Raw genomic sequence first — 16590 nt, forward strand, 5'->3', positions numbered from 1 at the left:
TTCATTTTCATCTTCAAATGAAGCCAGCTACAGATGCTTGATGAGTAGTTTCCGAATAATGAGCTACTGCAGTGGAACCTCTGGATAATAGACACCCTTTGGACCCTGAGGCAACCACTGATAGATGGCACTTTCATTTCCCAACTAACCCCATCTGTAGATGGATATGACCAGAGTTGATGTGACGTAATGCAGTAGATGTCTTTCTCCATTGCTGCTGCTGTGGTAGAGTGGTCATAATCCTATTCGCAAACCTTGCGGCACTACGGTGATGGTCAGTTGAGGTTGGTTTTAAGTGGTTTCCTACTTCAAGGCACGAATGTGAGCCGATCTCCCCATTAAAAAGTCCTGCCACGAGGAGCAACAGGCCTACAATGGTACAAATATTTAACCATTACACTTCACTCACAGATGGCAGCACTGAAAATTCAAAACGCAGCAGTAGATATGCACTCAGACTGTTCAGTACCTATAAACACGCATACTTCTGGCACAACTCAATACGCCTAAGTGGCACAGTGGGAAAATGCTCGTCTTCCACTAAGAAGGTTGCCGTAAAGGTCCATGGGTTCGAATATAGCTAAAAGAACATAAAAAAAAAGTTCTTTACCTATCGAGCCTGGGGCGATCACTGATAGATGACACCTTCATTTCCCACCCAAATCCACTAGTTGGAAATTGCCATATGACAATATATGACTGGAGTTGGTGTGGGGTAAAGTAGGCACAACTCAATCGGTAATAAATTGCTCATAGTGATGGACGTAGTTGTGCTCGGTTTGAATGAATGGATTTGAGACAGCATTTTTCTTTTGTTCTGTGTTGGCATTGGCAGCAACTTCTCTCTGCTAAGGTATGATTAGTTGTGGTAGATAAAAGGACCATATCATAACAGGTAGATAAAGGGTTAAAGAAAGAACAAAGTAATGGAAATTATTCTTTATCTCTTGTTGAGAGATTGCATAAACACTAAGGAAGTGAAATCTGCTGATAAATTTCACATGAACTTTTGTTTTCCAAGTAAATTCCGTAATTTCCAAGTAAATTTTTTTCATTTGTAATTAATGGCAATATTCCACTCTCCCCCCCCCCCCATTCCAGACACATGAATGTGCAAATTTCAGAAAATTGGGAAATGACACTTGAATGTCAAATCTGTGTTATTACTCTATGAACATTATTTTTTGAAAATGTTTTGTAGCATGTTTCAATAGGGGTTTCAATACATGTTCACGTTTCTGGCAAAACACAAATAGCAAAATAAGGGATTGAACCAGCTGATAAAAGAAAAAAAAAATAAAAATTTTCACATTTGTGTTTCTGGCATAAGGATGATGTGGTATTTCCTTGCATTTGAGTAAAATCAAATCAAGAAATCGACATCATTCACTCATTTTCAATGCTTGAATTATGTAACTCATATTTTTTCTTTTGTGCCGCTGTGATTTCATCTTATACCTGTATAAATTGTTTCAAGACAAATTCTTGCTGTTTCAATGGCTATTATACTGACTTTTATAAGTAAGTCTGCGTGTGTATTCAATCCTACTATTTCCAATAAAAATACAATCTTGTTATATTCAGGAATATAATTGGGTTCCAGTGTTTTGGTCAACTTTTCTTCCAGCTCCAACATAAGGGAGGAAGATGTATTATTTATACACTGCTGGCCACCCAAATTGCAACACCAAGAAAGACGAGATGTCGCAACAATATTTATTTTGTAGATAACATGTTGACCAAGCATCAAATGATTAAATTTATAGACTTCTGTGAAGTGTGGTTCCTGCCAAAATCAGTAGCCGCCATTGCTGGAGATCACCGCTGCCACACGCCTCGGCATTGATTCAAAGAGACTTTGGATGTGTTCTTGGGGTACAGCAGACCAAGCAGCTTCCACACGTTGCCAAAGTTGATCTGGTGTGGCAGCTGGGGATGTAATCTGGGTCAATCGTTGAGCAACCATAGACCACATGTTTTCTATCGGCGAAAGATCCGGAGAGCGAGCTGGCCAGGGAAGCAATTCAATCTGGCGATTGACGAAGAACCTTTGGCCAATGCGTGCCACGTGTTGTCGCACATTACCCTGTTGAAATATGGCTGTGGGCAAGCCCTGAAGGTAAGGAAGGACAACTGGCTGCAACACCTCGGAGATGTAGCGCTAGCTTTTTAAAGTACCGGCAATGCGTACTAGAGGAGTGCGAGAGTGATATCCAATACCGCCCCATACCATAATACCCGGTGCAGGACCAGTGTGGCGGTGCATAACGCAGCTGTTCAGCATCCTCTCTCCACGGTGTCTCCAGACTCGAATCCGACCATCGTGGTGTTGCAGACAGAAGCGTGACTCGTCAGTAAAGACAATTTCATTCCATTGTGCCGTCCACATCCTTCTTTCATCGCACCATTGGCGGCGGAGACGTCTGTGGTTCTGCGTCAAGGGTAGACGAAGCAATGGACGTCTTGCGGACAGACCACTCTGCTGTAAACCGCGTCGAATGGTACGCGCAGACACTGGATGATGCGGTACAGACTGAATGTGCTGTGCTATGGTTCGTGATGTGGCTGAGCGATCCGTCACAGCCATACGCCTGTCATCACGTGAAGTGGTGCGCTGAGGTGGATGCGATCGAACACGTCGGTCCGTCGTACCCTCCTGCATCCAACGATCACATATCCGCATTACAGTTGTTTGGTTTCGTCCAACACGACTACCGATTTCCCTGAAAGATAATCCACAATCTCGGTAGGCCACTATCCTTCCTCTGTCGAACTCGGATACTTGATCAAAAGATGATCGCTGTTTTCTACGAGGCATAATTGATCGTTTTTTTGAAAAAACCACAAGAAAAACACAATTGCCGTACTTCAAATCGTCGAAATCTCCAAGCCTTAAATAGCGCTTTGAAGTGGCGCCACAGGCGCGCGTGATGTGCGTCTACGCTGAAATTCTAATCATTTGCATATCTCACCTCCGCTAATGCATGTTGTAAATTTCATATTATTTGCATGCTTCCTTCAGGGTGTTGCATTTACGGTGGCCAGCAGTGTATTTGCGTATATATAAGGGAATATGATTATTTCCATGTTCTCTTTGGGCTTATACTGAACAATTTTTTGATAAGATTGTCTGAAACATCTATGATGCATTTTTCAACAGATTGTGAACGGTTCATTAAACTGTGGGCAGTATACGAGGATGGTAAAGACACATGTTGCAGTTGCGGAAAAATTATGAAAAATTCACCACCATTCAATTCACCTATTAAAAAATAACAGATTAACAGTTTTTCGACAACAGTTCATCACCAGTGAATGACCAAATGAATTGGTGAATAAACTAGTGAGGGACTCGCTAGTTCATCAACTCAGGGCTGTATTGAGAGCATCATGGGTCTCGGGCAAAGGGATTTTAGTGAGGCCTTCCACCCCCCTGTTTAAAAATGACTGCCAACCAATTTGCTCAATCATGCTTGCTCTTGAAAATTTCAACCAGATATTGAGCTCCGACACATGCATTAAGACGGCACTGCATCCACTCTCTCACTTTGTTGATGAATTATTTGGATGTGAGTTTTGCCATGGCGGTGAGTAACTTAAGAGATCTGGGTGGGGGGGGGGGGTACAATGAGATGATGTCAATACATACGTACGTATTAGATCATGAGCACAGACCTTTGATGTTAAAGAAAGGAGGGCGTATCTCTGTCAATACCAAAACGGCATAATGAAGTAAAGGGGAAAAAGGTATAACAATTTATCTAAAATCAATTGATTTGATGCTAAGAAAAATTCAAAATGTTGAGGCTGCTAGGGCTTATGAAATCTTTCTGGCCCACAGAAAGCCTATGAGGACATTACCCCAAGCTATAGTGTCAAGAAGTTTTGTCAGTGCAATTCAAAAAATTGTAAGTTATTTGGCCCCTGCACAAATTTATTTTCGCTCAGTTCTTGAATATTAAATGAACGCCCAAACAGCGATGTCATCTATCCACGCACGGAAAACAGAAAAATAAAACTGATTATGGAACAGTTGCTGCCATCTGATATTAAAAAAAGATAATATAAACTTCTTATCTAGTATTATTCTTTAAAACTAGATAGCAGTGAACCCTTCATCAAGGAAATATTTTCCACACATTATAATTAGTATATGTCGGAGCCCCCGGGTTACAGCTTCCGGGAGAAACAAGTAGGTCAAGACCAAAGCTGCATTAAGAGTTGTACCCTACTTGTATTAGTAACATACATAAGCTGACCATATTTCCTCGAGAAAAATACGGGACATCGCCAATTATCGCCAAAAACGACGCCAAAACCAGACGAAGTTGCCAAATATTGTTGAAATTACGGATAAATCACAATGGCGGGAAATGATGCATTACTGCAAATTTCAGTAGATTAAAATGCATTCCACGAAAAAATAAAAACGTTCACCAAGGCAAATGTGGGAGATTAGTATTCTCATATATAGATGTAACTATCATAAAATAATTTATGAGTTGAAAAATAATGTCAATCTTTAACTTCAATAAAGAATAAAAATTCAACTAGTCTTCGTGTAAAATACGGGAAATACCGTAACACTTTTGCCAAAAAGTCGGGACAGCCAAAAAAAACAAAATACCGGGACTGTCCCGGGAAATACGGGACGTATGCTAAACCCTAAACATACATGAAATGGATGTGGATAATTTTTTACTTGCCGGACATGTGGACGAACATTCGAGTATTTTATCTTTCCAACTGGTGCTGTTTCAGGGAGAATTGATTGCCTCGAGGATCACCTACATCAGTGATTCTCAACCTTATCAAGCCCGCGGCCCGGTTTCATTCATTTTTGTGTGTCGGAGGATCGGTCAAGCACATAACCAACGGAAAATTAAACTCGCGACCCGTTATGGATGATATCAAGGCCCGACGGTTGAAGAAAAACTACATCAACAATATCAGCAGGAACATCCCCCCCCCCCAGTCAATACCTTCTAAAGCTTGCTCTAGACGGTGTTACTCTAGTGCCTGCCTGCAAATTGAACCGCCGGGTCGCCATGTCTGTTGATCTAAAGATCAAGACGGCTCTAGACGACATTACAGAACAGAACGTGAATTTTCTGTCATCTATGATTCAGAAAGAAAACTAGTTGATAGTTTTTCGTTTGCTTTTTTACCATTAGATGACAGCATGAGTCTTATATTTCCCATTGAGGAAAATGAATTCACAAACTGAATGAAGTTCTGGAGTTTCTGGATAGATGGAAGCAAAATCTGCCGTTCACAGATGAGGCTGAAGGAAAACGTCTTGGAAAGTAATTCCTCTTTGAAATGTGGCAACGCTGCATTGTTTGTTTATATTTATCGTAGGCCATCCACAAATTTAAAAGATGCTGAGACATTACTTCGGTTTGTTGATTTGATCAACATTCAAAATTTTACTAACAATATCAACGATGGTGTTGTGGTAGGTATCATTTTACAAAGATTTTATATCTATTTGATAAAATCTATTTACTAGATTTAAATGTAAATAAAGATAATATATATATTCCTTTCTCCATTATTACCCCGTGTGTGAATGGTACTTGAATTTTGTCTCAATGAAATTGATGTTACAACCATGGAGTTATTGTTATACTCTATTTATCACCGTCTCAACTCATGGGTTTATATAGTTATGATCTGGGAAGCCCTCAAGTCCAGATGGGGGGGGGGGGGGCCTCGAAAATGAGATGCCAAAAATTTTGAAAGTATGGTAAACAGTTAGGGCATCAGAAAAATCGCTTAGCCCAGAATTCTTTCAAGATGCCCCCCGCCCTTTCCCCATATACAGGGTAGGGCTGACAAGGCTCTGACCCGGGGTGGGGGAGCCCGAACGATTATATATTTTTCTTCATTCTATAAATTCACTGTAGAAAGTCTGGCTTTGGGGGGGGGGGGTGCGTGGGAGATCCCAGCTTACAGGCTATCCTCATAACTCCAGGGTTGCTAGATCCCCATGACCTCCACATCGTGTAGCAGGGTCCTTCGGCAGGCGCCTAGGCCAGACTTTTCACAGAGCCCTTCCATAGTTAATTTATAGTGTGAAAAACAAAAAAAGAATCGTCTTGAACCAGCCCCTCCTAGAAATAGAAGGCCTTCGCACACTGCTTATGACGTCAGCAAGTATTCAATTTTTCCCTCAGAATATTTAGGGGGAAAAATTCCCCTGTTTCTGCCAGCATCATCGTTGTGCGGAAAAGAAATGATCGGGCTCAGAATTGGCAATTTATATGCCCCCACATCCAATCACCATGCAGCATTTGTGAGGTAACCAGGAAGATTCTATGCCAAAATAAGAAGAAACAAAATAGGATGCAGTTGTTCAAAATGTGGCAAACTTACTTGGTAGTCTTAATGACATTACTGACGAACTTCTCAACCTGTGCCCTGAGGCCTATCTCAGAGGTGCTGCTGAGACCCACTTGTGCGAGTACCATAGAGATCTCCCCTTCTCTAAAATGAGGCAAGGTTGGTAATCACTCTCTTTTATCGCTTCCATTATCTGTCAGAGATACACAGGGTGTCCCAAAAATTTGTTAACCCTTTTTAAGATTCATAAATATTGAAGGAATATTATTGGCATATTTGAATGCAGTTCGAGGAAAAAGTTATTCTCATGAAGAGGAATTTTTTTTTTTTTTTGGTACAGAAAAAAATTTACTGTGAGAACATTGCTTAGTTGCCTTTATTGGGCACCAAAACCTCAATGTTGATTGCATGGCAGTTGCAACCGCATGCATAATACATGCAAATTTAAAAAAAAATTTACCGCTCACCTGTTTTTTTTTCTTTCTCTACGACACAGTAATGATCCCAGTTATATAACCAAATAATCCACATGTGCCTAACATCCATGGAATTCTACACTACTATACCACACACCAACTCCGGTCATATATCGCTATACGGTAATTTTCAACCAGTAGAGTTGGGTGGGAAATAAAGGCTCCATCCATTGGTGGTCGCCCTAGGCTCGGTAGGTAAAGAACTTGCTTCGAATGTTCTATGCCCGGATTCGAACCCATGGACCTTGATGGTAACCTTCATAGTGGAAGACGAGCATGGAATTGTACACTGGTGCTACCCAATTTAAAAAAAAAAAAAATCATGGAACTGAAATTTGCCGGAAAAATAAATTCAGCTTAGTTTGTAGTCATTGCGAAGCCTCATCCCAACAGAAGCAGTTTAACACCAGGAAAAAATGGAGAAAAATCTAGTGCTGAAACACAACTTTGAATGTTCACAAGCCATTATTATTGTCGACTTGATGCATCCAAACCATATTTGAATCAAATCAGAAAAAGCATTATTATTGTTATCTTATCAGTATTATTGCCATTATTAATATTTCACTAAGCAGGTTGTTCTAGCAGACAAATAAGACAGTAAAATCTAGTCGGAGCAGGCAAGCACAGAGAAAATAACTAAGGTGTGTGCCACATCTAGCTACTTTTTAAAAGGTATCTAAACTCCATGCCACCGACTTACCAATAGTGCTTTCTTTATCAACCAATGTGAACATAAAGAAAACCTTATGCAAGCGTCAGTGACAGGAAAATTTGCACCCGAGTGACGCAGTGGCAAGATGCTCGTCTACCACAGTAAAGGTTGCAGCCGTGCCCATAGGTGCATTCCAGTGGAAGAATATAGATAAGATCCTTTTGATCTCAAGCCTGAGGTGACCAACTAGATAGGGACTTCATTTCCAACCCAACTCCTTTGGTACCAAATTGTTGTACAGCGATATGACTAGAGTTGGTGTATAGCAAAGTAGTAGTAACAAAAAAGGAAATTAAGAAATGAGTTTCTAATTGCACACCCTGCATTTTACGGTACTTTTAATTGAATATTCAAACTGATTTGTTTCCCTGCAGCACCCTCTATTGACAAGAATTTGAAGGTTTCCTTTGAATCCAAAAAAATCCCTGTTTGTGAGAATAATGTTTTTACAAACCGTATTCCAACAGAGCTGGACAAATTGCAAAAAAATCTAGGTGCCAAAATAATTTTTACCCGATGAAAAAAATCCAAAAATAATGTGCTCCTTTTGATCTTTTCAGGGCATAGTGACCCATTTTTTGTGTTGGCAGATTTGCTGCTATAAATTCCAAACATGTGCTGCTCTCAGTCTGCAATTTAGTAACTGCACAATGAAAATTTTAGGTGCCCGAGATTTTTTCAGCCCTGTATTCAAATATACCAATTTCTTTGATTTTTATAAATTTTTAAACTATTTACAAATTTATGGGATACCCTATAGCAGGGCCATAACTAAGGATTTTTGCCGTCGGGGCAAACATTATTTTGCTGCCCCCCACAACTTTAAAACTTGATAATTTTGTAATGGTGTTCTTTGTTCCCATCTAAAACTGCTGCGCTCTAAATTTTGCTGCCTGGGGCAGTTTCCCCCCTTTAGTTACAGCCCGGCAGGCATATTTCATGTGCCATGTCAAAATATAGGGTGTTCATAATTAAAAGACCCTATTTTAAAGTAGCCTACAGGCGAAACAACTAGTCATCAGAAAATTGTGAAATTTTGTAGAGGATTTCATGAAGTGATGGGAATTTGTTTCTGGGGAAAAAATTAGGTGCTCATGTCTCCATCAGAGGGTGTTTTACCAACAAATGATACATTTAGGCAAACGTTTACAATTTCAACAATTGTCAAACACTTTTACAATTGTTACTTCAACAAAACATGTTCCACGTGATGGCCATCTTTTTCAGATACCATGTGAAATCTGAAGATGACATGTTCCACAACTGACAGAATTCTGAGTGGGGAAATGTTCAGCATGTGGCGTGAAATGCTGCCGTTAAGGTCAGGTAAAGTTCTTGGATTGTCACGACCTACCAGCAGATATAGGCCCGTCATTTAGGAGGGCCCCCCCCAGCTTTTGAAAACACACTAAAAATGGTATATATATATATACAAATATGTATATATACACATACACTGAGTACATGTGCTTTGCCCCCCCCCCCCCAAATGAATGAAATCCAGACTCTGCCACGAAGCTGGGCTGAAAGAGAGCTCGGCAACGGAATAAGTCCAGTGGCAAAGTTCTGGCGTTCATTCATGCCCCCCCCCCTTCCCGGAAAAAGTTGAAATGATGGCCCTGAGAGCAGACATGTCCCCTAAACCAAAAATCGCGTGGATTAAGGTGGGGAAGCCATAGATTAGGAAAGTGCCGGATGATGACACGTTCTTCTGTAAAATGTACTTTAAGAACACTCTTAACACACACACACTGCAATGCGTGGAGGAGCTCCATCTTGCATAAAGATTGTGTGTGCAAGGCAGTGACGTGCTCGCAGAGCCGGAACAATTTCGTTCTGTAACGGCAATGCATATCGCTTCCCAGTGATGAATGCATATCACTTCCTAGTGATGAATGCATATCGCTTCCCAGCGAACATGTCACCGGACCTGTAGAACGTAACTCCTCGTAGAAGGAGGGACCGAGAATAAATGATGCCATAAATCCACACCATACTGTCACTTTTGGTGAATTCAACAGAACCTATAAGATGTCATGCAAATTTTCCGGTTCCCAAATTCAGCAGTTGTGAGTATTGACTGCACCACCGAAGTGAAAATGTGCTTCGTCTGTCCACAGGATATTCTGAATTCACCTCAACGCAAGCTAGAAACTGCAGTGAGAACCGCAGTCGAGTATCATAATCATATGGAAGCAACCGCTGCACAAGTAAAAGTTTGTATGGATAATATTGAAGGCTATTCCACATGATTTTGTGGACAGTTGAACGTGGCCTGGCCTATCCAACACCTGACACTAGTGCTACCACGAGAATTTGAAGCTCTGTCCTCTTCCACCTGAAGCGAAACCTCCTGTGCTGCATCTATAGAAATGGGGTTTGTTCCTCTTCTAGGACGAACAGCCAATGATCCTGTGGTTTCAAAATTTGTTATGATACTCCGAAGGTTTTTAACATTCATATTGGACCTTTTCAAATCCTCTTCTAAGTCTGATATTTTCATACAGCAGTTACTGAGGAATTGCTGTTTTGGGAAAAGAATTTGACCAAGAAAGTGTGATCTCGTAAACTTATCATCATTGTGAGCAGCAAACACATTGAGAAACAAGATCTTTATGAATGTTTATAGGTTTTATAACAGATGCTTCATGAGATCACATAAATTTACATGTTTACTACAGGTATTCAAAGTGAAGCACCCTATGGTGGCGACATGTGTGACTAATTTCCCCCTCCCCCCCAAAACAAATTCCCATCACTTCATGAAGTACTCCACAAACTTTCACACTTTTCTGATGACTGGTTTCACCTGTAGCCTACTTTAAAATATTTTTTTCATTATCGACACCCTGCATTTAGGATTTGGTGAAGAGAACGGGACAATATGTTGAATTCATTCCACAATTTCTAATCATCTTAGTTCCACCCCCTTTCTTTTTTCAGAAATTTCTTCTTTGTCCTTTTCTGAATTCTCTCCACCCTTTTTGTTTTCCAGCATCTGTTTTTAAAGTATATTACCTGTGCTGTTGCTGAATTGCAATGCAACCATGATTCTGATTTTTTTTTTTTTTTCCAGAACAATAAGTTTGAAAGGTGAATTATTATTTTTGTGTATTTTATGCCTAAAGAGTTATGTACAGTGTTGTCTTAAAGCATAAGTCTACTGGGGGCCACTGCCCTCAATTACAGAGAGGACCTCATTGAAATGAGATCAGGTTAAAATTTTTCATTGGAAGGCACAACAGGTATAGCCAGGTAATGACCTCAAGGAAAATCACTGCCCGAGCCGCCCCCCCCCCCATGATGCTCTATATCAGTGTTTCTCATTTTTACTCTCACATTTTCTCGCTGTGTATATATTTTTTTATCCTTAGGGAGTTAGGCCGACTTGAAGAATTGTGTAAACTTTGAATTAGAAATATGGTGAATATAGACTTTTGGGGGCTTCCATCAGAGAACAGCACTCAAAGTTGAATTTTCAGGGTTTTTTTTTAAGATGGCTCCCAGTAGAAAGTGCCTGTGAGAAAAGTGTCATTTATTAAATAAAATTTAGCAATAAAATTCTGGAAAAAATTGTATGTGAAGATGAACATAGTACCCTGCATCATCTTGACCGAAAAAAATTTAATTAAGGGAATTATTTCTTGGCAAAATAAAAAAAAATGAAGTAACCGGAACCAAAAGTAACCGGAATTTCTTTTTACAATTTGTTTTTCACCGAAATTTTTCAAATTTCCTTGTAAGTACTCTCCATTGAGCTAATAGACGTCAAATCTTCTCTTCCATTGTTCAAAACATTTTTTTAAATTGATCTGTTGTGTTGATGCTGGACAGTATCGTTTTTGTTTGCACCTCATCAATGTTTTCAAAATGCAGGTATGAACAAAAGTCATGGAGCTAATCAGATGAATAGTCCTGGCGGGGTGTTCAGCAGTAATACAGTTTCTTGTTAAATGTTAACAATTGGTGCAGTGTGAAGAATGTGTTATCCCTTTAAGACCAGAAATTTTTGAAAACGTGAATATTTATTAAGTATTTCACCTGCACGATTGTTCACATTCGGTCTTAAAGGGTTAAACAGCATTGTCATTGGGGAAAAACCAGTCGCCCGTCTCACAAATTAGGTCTTTTCTTCATACACTGTTGTGCAATCTTAGCAGCTAGCATGTAAAAAAGCATCCATACACTTGAGTTCTACCCGCAGCAGCATCTCCTGTAAGCTTTTTCACACATCCCAACAGTTTCTGCTGCTTCTTTTTTTCCGAGCAGGAAGCAAAACTTAACAGCCCTGCACTATTCATGTAAGTCTACCATGACCAAAAATGAGAAACAGGCTAAACAGCTTTCATAAAAAAAATTCACAAATGCCAAACATAACCTTCCCAAGCAACACCACTTGGCACATTCACTCAGGAGGATTGGTTTTACGCTTACCTAGTGGGAGAACTGTTTACTACAGATGCTCCACTTAGTGTAAGGCGATTCCGGTTACTTTTGGGTACCCCCTCCCCCATGTTTTAATGTATTTTTTGAGTATCAAAAACATTTGGAAAATTCAAAAAAATGAATGCTCAAGGTCTGAAAGGGGTATAACAAACCACTTGTCTGCATGACTTATTGGCAACTGAACTATGTCCATAATTGTTTTCCTAATATTGCCATCTCGATATGATCATTCATACAATTTTATTGCATGAATTTCTATTTTTTTTTTAACATCAAGAAAAATCTTATACAATAGTTTAAAATACTTTCATTACATGATCTTTCTCCAATAGATTGTTGAATTTCGGCAGGTAGTTTCAAAAAGTGCAGCCTCAATTATGCAGAGAGCTTTCGCATTCTATCAGAAATGTTCCAGATTTTCCACCAGCAAAGCTGGAAACATCAGATTTGAGCATTTGTTTCGCCGTAGCATCTTGAAGATTCATGGCCCAGACACGAGTTCATATTTACAAGGCATGGTTACAAACAATATGGATATTTTTAATGAGAATGCCAAGAAGCATCGTTGTATATATGCATTACTTCTCAATGCACAAGGAAGAGTTCTGTATGACTGTCTGGTGTATAAATTTGATGAGAATGAATTTTTATTGGAACATGATGCAGCAGCAGATGGCTTCATGAAGGTGCATCTTGACATGTACAGAATGCGGAAGCAAGTTAAAATTGAGCCATTTAAAAACGTTTCAGTATGGAGTGCCTTCAGTTCTGATGGAAACCACATCAAAGCTGATGTTGGAAGTTTGGAAGAGCAACTAACAGTCGTTAAAAACAAAAATATTCTTGTATCTGCTCCAGACCCAAGGTTAAGTGCCTTAGGATTTCGTTTCATTGTATCAGAGAAAAGTGACGAAAAAGAACAAACTTCTAATCAATCAACTTCTTATAATTTATTGCGCTATAAATTGGGCATTGGTGAAGGCGTCCTTGATCATCCTCCAGGACTTTGCCTACCATTTGAAACCAATGTTGATTATTTGAATGGTGTGAGCTTTACCAAAGGCTGTTATGTTGGACAAGAACTGACAGCGAGGGTTCATCACACAGGTGTCATACGAAAACGCATCATGCCAGTAACTTTGATTCCAGAGTGTGAAAATTATCCAAATTTTCCTGTAGAATGTACAGTATTGAATAGTAAACAGAACAAAATAGGAAAATTCCGTAATCATATCGGGAGGCATGGACTCGCCACCCTTAACGTAGAAGAAAGCTTAAAAGCTTCATCAATAAAACTTGATGGATTTGACGTCCAACTTGAGGTGAAAAGGCCGGACTGGTGGCCAGAAACTCAAACTCTGTGAGAAATTGAAAACACTTTCAGGACTTATTACCAATTGAAAAACAAATTTTGAAACTACTACATAGGATATTTTGTTGTAATAAAAAGCATGATCATGATCATTGAATGTTTATTTGAACTAGAGATGTAAAATTGTTTTCAATAATCTTTTGGAGAATATTTTCAGAAGAGCTAAAATAATTTCATCTTAATGATTTAACTTGCGAATGAATATCTAAAACATTCTAATAATGCTACCTGTTTAGGAATATGTCTTAAAAAAACAAGTAATAGTAAATTGATTATATTTGTAAAAAAACTATTTTGTCTGAGTTTTCTATAAGCTAACTGTATAAAAAATTCAAGTAGAGCACCTCTATCCTCAGAGGACACAACTATTCGCAATGAACACTCTGAGTATAATTATTCACAATACTATGAGTGGAGGCATATAATTCTTAGTACATATTTTTGAGAATATTTTCTAGAATGACTACAGGAATAAATATTCCCATCTTAAGAATTCAACTTTTGTGTGAATTAATATCTAAAATATTTTCGTATTAAATTAAAATCTATTAATAAAACCCTGATTACATTAGTAAAAAAAAAAACTATCCATTTGATTTTACTGCGAGCAAGTTAAGCATCACTTTCTTTAAAATACAGAACTGTTTTTGATGGGTACTCTGATTCTAATTATTCAAGATTGTAATTCTTGCATTCCAGATTGAGACATTTTTTTCTATCTAAAACAGTCATGATATGCTATCTAATTGTGAAATGTATTAGAATCTGCCAAACTCACGATCAGTATAATAGTTGAAACATTTTTTTTTTGTTCTAAAAAAAAAAAAGTAAAAAGCTTCCATCACCTCCACTTCTGAGAAATGAAGAGAAAATCATGCTTGAACCAGTATATGAAAGAATGTAAGAAAAAGAAACCAACTTGGCTCAATTGAACAACTTACAAAGAAATATGAGCAATACATAATTTCAATGTATGTTCATAAAAGAAAATAACAGTTCTGTATCTTAGATTGTGTAACAGTTTCCTTTGTTCATCAGCATTGATTTTATTTTTTGCTTTGAATTTATTTATGAAGATTTACCTATGTTTAAAATAATTTAAGATTTTAATATTTAATGGTTTCCAAAATGTTCATAACAAAACTTTTAAAGCCTCTCCCCATGACAAGAGAATATTCTTGAAATAAAAATTGTGATTATGTAATTGTTTTGTTTTAAATGAACAGGCAATGAAAATTAAATTTTATTTTCTCCATTATTCAAAAGCAAAAATGTATATTCTCAAATTTTTAATATCCAGGATAGAGATGTGAATATTCTCCTGAATGTAAAACTTTGAGAATTGAGAATACTTATTTTTCTTTTAAATAATTTTTTACTAATTTTGTTTATATTATGAAATACAAGTGTTTTTTCATTGCCTGAAACATTTACAACAAAACAATTTTTGACATATTCACCCCTAACGACAACTTTTTAGTTCGAGTTCTTGGTCACGATGAGAGGTTTTAAAAGTTTTGTTATGAAGATTTTAGAAACCTTTAAACTTTAACTTTTAAATTAAAAACCCTAAAAAATTAGATAAATTTTCAGAAAAAAGCTCAAAAGTCAAAGTTGATTGACAAAGGAAGCTATTTTTTTACATAACATTTCTTTGCAAGTTATGCAATTCAGCCCTATGTTGGTTTAATTTTCTTACTTTTAAACTTTAATACTGTAGACTACAAATATTCGAGAATATTCTCTCGAAGGACTATTATTATAAATTACCAGAGAATATTATCGTAAAATAATAAGAATTATTCTTAAGTTATTTGTAGAGATTATTTATTATAATGCATGTTATTACAAATATTCTTGAGAATAATCTCTAGAAAGACTACACTATTATAAATCACTGAATAATATTCTCTGGAAGGACTATTATTAATAGCTTGAGAATAATTCCCCAGTAATTTGTAAAAGTTCTTCTTCCAGAGAATATTTTCAAGGATATTATATATTTTTTTATTATAAATAACAGGAGAATATTCTCATCAAGAATACAGGAAGAATATTCTCAACTTATTTATGATAGTGGTCCTTCCAGAGAATATTCTCCTAAAGATTATTCTAGAGAATTTTACATCTCTAATCCAGGACGATACTCTATTCTTACCTTGTATCTTTAATTTCAACTGTGGGTTACAAAGTTTATATTAATTGTTCTCATATTAAAACTCAGTAATTTATTTTTTCTCCATACTTCCATGAATTTCTGAGTTTCACTTGAATAGTTTATTTTAATATTACGATGAATGCCTATTTAAATATTTTTATATCAAATGTGGCATGTACAGAGCTTGGCAAATAATAAATTAAAAAATAGATGAATTTTTTTATCCATGCTAAAGTAGAACATTTTTTTTGTTCTTTCCTGGACTTTCTACACTAGTAGAAAATGCTGACTTGTTATCCTCAGAACCTGAATAAATTAGTAATCAAATATAAAAAATTTTAGGCACCAATACTAATTTTTCAGTCATCATGGTAATATAACTCATGGGATTTGTTAAGCCCTAGTGTAGTGTTACAAAAGGTTTTTTTCCTAGACACATAACATTACTTTTATTTCAATGTGAAACCATCATATGAACATGTGATATAAATGTATTAAAGTATTAAAAAGTGTTCGACTAACGTATCATTTACTTTGTTTGAAACTTCACTAATTCTAAACATAGAATTAGTGTTTTTTTTTTTTTCTAAATCTTTCCCCATGTGAAAATCTCCCAAAAAGATTCTGGAAAATAATTTCTCTAGACACAGAATTCATTGCAAAAACCATCACTTGTGCATTTTATATCGTGCTCATGCTAAGCAACATAGCCAAGTTACGTCTCAAGGATGGTCTAAAAAATGCTCATAAAAAGTCATTGACCGAGGCCGGAGTTTCCATTTCATGGTGAAATGGAAGTTGAAAGCAACAAACTTGAGTTACTTCACATTAGAAAATCAATGAACCAGATGGCTTTTTGAACATAGCATTGCCAGAATCCACACTAGCTATAAATTGGCTTGGGTGCATTCTAGCATATCTTGAGTTGGTTTCAGAAAGAGTTTACGACCAATGTGACAAAAAATATTTGTGGTTCTGTATATGTACACTCATATGTCATGGCCAATGTTTGAGCACTTGCAAAAACAGCCAGCTACATGAAACACTGGTTGTAATATATACCGCTTAACTTACACAA

General features: G+C 37.4%; 1 protein-coding gene across 1 annotated transcript; it reads left to right on the top strand.

The window, feature by feature from the left end:
• Positions 1–5356: 5356 nt before the first annotated feature.
• On the top strand, positions 5357–16036 carry LOC149078650 (iron-sulfur cluster assembly factor IBA57, mitochondrial). The gene is made up of 2 exons (XM_089240794.1): positions 5357–5458; positions 12315–16036. The coding sequence occupies exon 2, from the start codon at positions 12360–12362 to the stop codon at positions 13344–13346; it is 987 nt and encodes a 328-aa protein (XP_089096920.1). The 5' UTR covers positions 5357–5458; positions 12315–12359; the 3' UTR covers positions 13347–16036.
• Positions 16037–16590: the final 554 nt, after the last annotated feature.

The sequence above is a fragment of the Pholcus phalangioides genome, unplaced genomic scaffold, assembly GCF_987345545.1.
Source record: "Pholcus phalangioides strain wild (caught in Gottingen) unplaced genomic scaffold, Ppha-v1.0 ptg000013l_1, whole genome shotgun sequence".
NCBI classification, from domain to species: domain Eukaryota; kingdom Metazoa; phylum Arthropoda; class Arachnida; order Araneae; family Pholcidae; genus Pholcus; species Pholcus phalangioides.